This window comes from Zea mays, chromosome 4 (genome assembly GCF_902167145.1).
Source record: "Zea mays cultivar B73 chromosome 4, Zm-B73-REFERENCE-NAM-5.0, whole genome shotgun sequence".
Taxonomy (NCBI): domain Eukaryota; kingdom Viridiplantae; phylum Streptophyta; class Magnoliopsida; order Poales; family Poaceae; genus Zea; species Zea mays.
In genome coordinates this window covers 157,785,632-157,791,116 of record NC_050099.1, presented here as the reverse complement: position 1 = coordinate 157,791,116, position 5,485 = coordinate 157,785,632, and the positions used below count along the sequence as shown (strand labels likewise).

The 5,485-nt window shown below is 51.0% G+C and overlaps 1 protein-coding gene across 1 annotated transcript; it reads left to right on the top strand.

The window, feature by feature from the left end:
• Positions 1-2,617: 2,617 nt before the first annotated feature.
• Positions 2,618-3,890, top strand: LOC541894 (tonoplast intrinsic protein 2). The gene is made up of 2 exons (NM_001111560.1): positions 2,618-2,971; positions 3,135-3,890. Exons 1-2 carry the CDS (start codon positions 2,845-2,847, stop codon positions 3,755-3,757), a joined length of 750 nt encoding a protein of 249 aa, NP_001105030.1. The 5' UTR covers positions 2,618-2,844; the 3' UTR covers positions 3,758-3,890.
• Positions 3,891-5,485: the final 1,595 nt, after the last annotated feature.

Here is a 5,485-nt window from a genome sequence, read left to right as displayed (position 1 = left end):
GCGTTGGCAAGCAGCCTGGCACGCGTCGTCATCTCTGGATAACGCTGGGGGGCAGGAGGAAACCTAATCTCCGGAAATTCAATTCTAGTGGTGGCTGGGAGGAGGAGCCACCGGTCACGGCCTCAAAAGTGTTAACCACTGCATTACAAAAAGCGTGTGGTGGTGTTGCGGGGTCGAATTGAAGCTGCTGGCTGTTGTCACGGAGTTGTATGAAGAAAAAAAATGCCGAAGATTCTCGCCGTTTTGATGATAAATTTATCTGAGCTGAGCATGAGCATCACAAAAGCACAAATTAAACCTACCTTTTGCCTGCTCCTCATATCGGACGTTAACAAAAAGGAAAAAAGGAAGAAAAAAAAACCAAAAGGATCTCGATGACCTCCATGTCTGGACTCACCACATGGAAGCTGCTGCTGTTGATGCACGGACCACGACGCACCACGCACGCTATAGGTAGAGATGGCCAAATGGGCGGCACGGCCCGAACACGACACGGTTAGGGCACGACCCGTTTGGCCCGTTTAATAGCCGTGTCGTGTCGGCACGGCACTAGTGCCTAAGGTCAGGCCCAAGCACGGCACTAAACCTGCTTAGCCGTGCAGTGTCGGCCCGTTTAGGCCGTTTAGCCTATATAGCCCGTTTAGCACTACACCACAAAATTTTAGTCAGATATTCATAAACACAGTTAAAACATACTAAAATAGCTAATATTGAACTGTTTAGTGCAATGACTGACTCATTAAAAACATATTTAGGTAAAAACTCACTCTTATGAGAAAACCCTAGATAAGAAAAAAGAGTACAACACACAGCTAACTAGTCGTGTTTGGATCTAATCATGCATAATCGTGCCTAACCGTGCCTAGGGGCTAATCGTGTCGTGCCCGTGCCGGCCCAGCGTGCCTGATGCTCAGCCCAGGCACGGCACTACCTATCGGGTCGTGCCGGCACGGGCCCGACACCAGCCGTGTCGTGCCGTGCCCAGGCACTACGGGCCGTGTCGTGCTCCGGGTCGGCCCGATTAGCCCGGCACGGCTGGCCATCTATAGCTATAGATGGCCAATAAGCACGAGGCCCGCGAGCCCAGCACGAAGCGGTTTGGGCCCGGTTCGAGCCCGGCACGACCCAGTTCTATGCAGGTCCGGACCGGCCCAGCACGAATAAGCGGGTCGGGCTCGACAGAAAACTAGACACGGTAGGCTAGCCTGACACGTTCCGTTTACCTTTAAGCATGTTAAGCCCGCTTTTTTGCACTACAACGTGCTTTTCGACCCGCTTTTTTCGTGCTAAACGGGCCGGCCCGTTTAGGCCGATGCAGGCCAGGCTCGGACACACAGTCTTAGAAGGCCTAGCCCGGTTTCGTAACCGTTCCTGACGAGCTAGCAGGCCCAAAACGGGCTGGGCTTCACCGGGCCCGGGCCGGACGGCCCGTTTGACCATCTCTAACGCACGCTAAATGCTGTTTTACTTCGGCTCATCAGCCACACAGGTTCCATCTTTGCGCCACCTGAACTTCATCAGCCCGGTCCCTCGCTGAAATCGGAACGGGAATACTAGCTAAAGATTTCGTATCATCTGTTAAAGAATATCCGAAAAGAAGGTAAGCAAATGGCTTGGTGGTCTAGTTAAATCATATGCTCAAGTCGTTGCCACCGCCGCCCACGGCCCACCACCGATGGTACTACCACCACCACCATTTTGTCGCGGTTTTTTCAATTGCTGTACTGACGCAGACGTAATGCATGGGTTTTACTATCCTCGCGGAGCCACCGACTTTCAGAACGAAAGGCGCTCATTTGGTCCGCGTCGCCATCGTCGTCGTCCCGCGCGAACTGTGTAGAATGGCAGGCAAAGCTGATTGGACGGGCAGGCAGGCAGGGCGGCAAAAGAGCGCCGCCGATGACGATGGATACGAGCTCTAGCTATCTCCCACCATTGGATAGAGAGCAATAATGCTGATTGCCAGCCACCACACGACCTGCTACACAACCAAAAAAAAAAAGGCTTGGGATGCAAAACCATGCATGCTCAAGTGATGCTGAAACTTCCATCTCGATCTCCCATGTTGCGCTTGCACAAACGGAGAGAGAGACGGCCGGCGGGGCTGCATTTGAGACGAAACTCCGTCCCTGCTTAACTTGTTCTTCCCTGATTGACCAGCCGACGACAGATCCCCCAAGCATTCTGCAAGAACATGACTTCTGATAGGTTTCAGAAGAAGAAGAAGAAGAAGAAACGCGAGGCCCAACGTACGATCGACTACACATGCACGTTGAGATAGCTAGCTAGCATATATATCCTGCAATTAAACTGCAGCCCATCTGCTGGCACGTACGTACTTGCAGCCGTTCAAATGTACAGTTGACAAAAAAAAATGTTTAAGCGCGCTACACTACGCATGTGATAACTTATCCTCCAATCAGTGTTGTCATGTTGCATTATATTGGTATATATACAGTGTACCCTCAGTCCCTCACATGGACGCTCTCCACAAAAAAAAAAAAGTTCAGACTAGCGACAGACACATCTGAACGAAGTTTTGGTGCGCGCGCCTGCTCTCGGCCGGACAAGCTAGCTATATAGTAGCAAGTAGCCAGTACCAATCATGCATGGAATAAAATGTTTTGTGACGATTATCCCCGCACCGTCCAGAGTACTCTAACCCACAAGTTGAGGCCGCCCTGCAGCCCATCAGACGAGGACGCGCGCGTGTATAAAAGCTGACTGGACTCCCAGCGTCTGTCAGCGAAGCCGAAGCAGCAGCCAATTCGCTCGAGTTCAGATCGAGCGCGCGCCAAGCAAGTCTTCCGGCCGGCCGCGAAGAGCGCAATCAAGCAAGACAAGATGGTGAAGCTCGCCTTCGGAAGCGTCGGCGACTCCTTCAGCGCCACCTCCATCAAGGCCTACGTGGCCGAGTTCATCGCCACCCTCCTCTTCGTCTTCGCCGGCGTCGGTTCCGCCATCGCCTACGGTGAGTAGTACTGTAGTAGTATACCTGTTCCATCCAGCCATGCATGCTAGCTCAACACGCACGGACGACGTACGTGAAGCCTTTGACTTTGCGTGCCTCAATGCACGCTGAACCTGAACAATAGTCAATAATAATCCCTTGTCCATGTTCCACACACATGCAGGGCAACTGACGAATGGCGGCGCGCTGGACCCGGCGGGCCTGGTGGCGATCGCGATCGCGCACGCGCTGGCGCTGTTCGTGGGCGTGTCCGTCGCGGCGAACATCTCGGGCGGCCACCTGAACCCGGCCGTGACGTTCGGGCTGGCCGTGGGCGGCCACATCACCATCCTGACGGGCGTCTTCTACTGGGTGGCCCAGCTGCTGGGCGCCACCGTGGCGTGCCTGCTCCTCGGGTTCGTCACCCACGGCAAGGCCATCCCGACGCACGCCGTCGCGGGCATCAGCGAGCTGGAAGGCGTCGTGTTCGAGGTCGTCATCACCTTCGCGCTCGTCTACACCGTGTACGCCACCGCCGCCGACCCCAAGAAGGGCTCGCTCGGCACCATCGCGCCCATCGCCATCGGCTTCATCGTCGGCGCCAACATCCTCGCCGCGGGGCCCTTCAGCGGCGGCTCCATGAACCCCGCCCGCTCCTTCGGCCCCGCCGTCGCCGCGGGCGACTTCGCCGGAAACTGGGTCTACTGGGTCGGCCCGCTCGTCGGCGGCGGCCTCGCTGGCCTCGTCTACGGCGACGTCTTCATTGGCGGCTCCTACCAGCAGGTCGCGGACCAGGACTACGCCTAATTTATTCACCACTCCATCTCCGCTCTGGATGAATGGATTCAAAACCGTCGTCGTTTGCTTTTGCTCCTCGCCACGTTCAATTAATGGTTGTGTATGCATGTATGTGCCAATATGATGTGCCTTTGCCCTGGTCCATTCATTTCCCTTTCTTTTTTCGGGGTGAAATAGATGTAAAGATCTCGTCTTGCCTGCCGTACTCGCGCTGTGTTGGGAAAAATTGGTTTTCGTTCCAAGTTTGTTTACGCATGGATTTCTTGGCTCCTTTATGGTTTTGATTCACGTCTGCCCCGTAAGTCTATTTCTCAACGGGAATTTCATGACACTCTTTCTAACACTGTCATCAAGAGTATAATAAAACTGATAATAGAACAATATCTTTTTTAAATATAAAATTTCACTTTATTTTAATGTAATTTTTTACTTTACCATTCCATAGACTAACATATCAATTAAATGTTGCAACTAAATAACCAATATAAATTAATAAAAAATATGTGAAGTTGAAATAAATCATTTTTAATGGAGGTTCCTGGTTTCCAAGAACTTAGAAATGGGTTGGCATGGTCTTTTTCCATATAAAACCTATTCCTCGTAGATACTAGTATGTTGATGTATCACACTGTTAAATAAACCACCGTAAAACTTTCACTAATAATAGCCTAATCGTTACGGATGCAATCGTGGTCATCCAACGGTGACTACCCGCGCAAAACTTTCCTAGTATTCGCCAACGTTATTGCGAGTTACGGCATACTCACCGCAGCGAATGTTTCTTGACTTTTTTATGCTCACGCCGCACGTGACATCCGACGCCTCGTAGCTGATGGCCACCGCCGTGGGCCGTGGCCCAGGCTTTTCGCGCTCTTGGTTGCGGCGTGTCCATGAACCCCGTGCCGTCAGTTTGGGCCGGCCATCGTCAGCGGGGACTTAAATCGTGTACTGGCCGGCCCGTTGGCCAGCGTGGCACTTTCAGCGCTGCAACAGCACGTGGTCTGGACTCTGGAGTCTGGACTCCCCTGTGGCCCTAGCGCCCTGCAGGCTGTTAAAGTATACTCAATGATAACGAGATTGAGAGAGAGACAAATAACAGCGATTAGTCTTTATTGCAGGGGAACACTGGATTATATACAGACTGCAGGAGTACTCCTCCAAGGGGTGCGACCCTTGGGTAGTAACCCATCGGATGAGTTTGATCACATGTGAATGTTTCGCAACACTCCCCCTTGATCAACCCAAATCCCTTTGATCATTTGCAAGTCGTCTTCCAATGTACCATCTCCTCAAAAACCCTGTGGGAAAAAATAAGGAGTACACAGTGTCTTTTGGATAATGAGAATAATCCCATTTGAACTCCAAAAGAAAAATATGCTTGTAATCATCATGCATAAAAACCCCTGTGGGAAAAATCAATGATGAAGCATATAGCTTAGTTGATATTACCTCGTTAAAAACTTTGGATGAGAAAACTTCAATAAGGCAAAACTCATACAAAGAAAAGAGTGTAATATGATGGTACAAAACAGGTCGAATATTACGGAGAATTACTCCCCCTGATCTTTGAAAGCACTTAAGTCTTCTCATACCAATCACCTCAACACATTTCTGAAAACGTTGAGTATGGTAGAGATTTTGTGAATAGGTCAGCAAGATTATCACAAGACTTTGTTTGCAAGATGTTAATATTTCCATTTTCCTGTTTTCATCTGAACAACACAAGCTCAATTATCC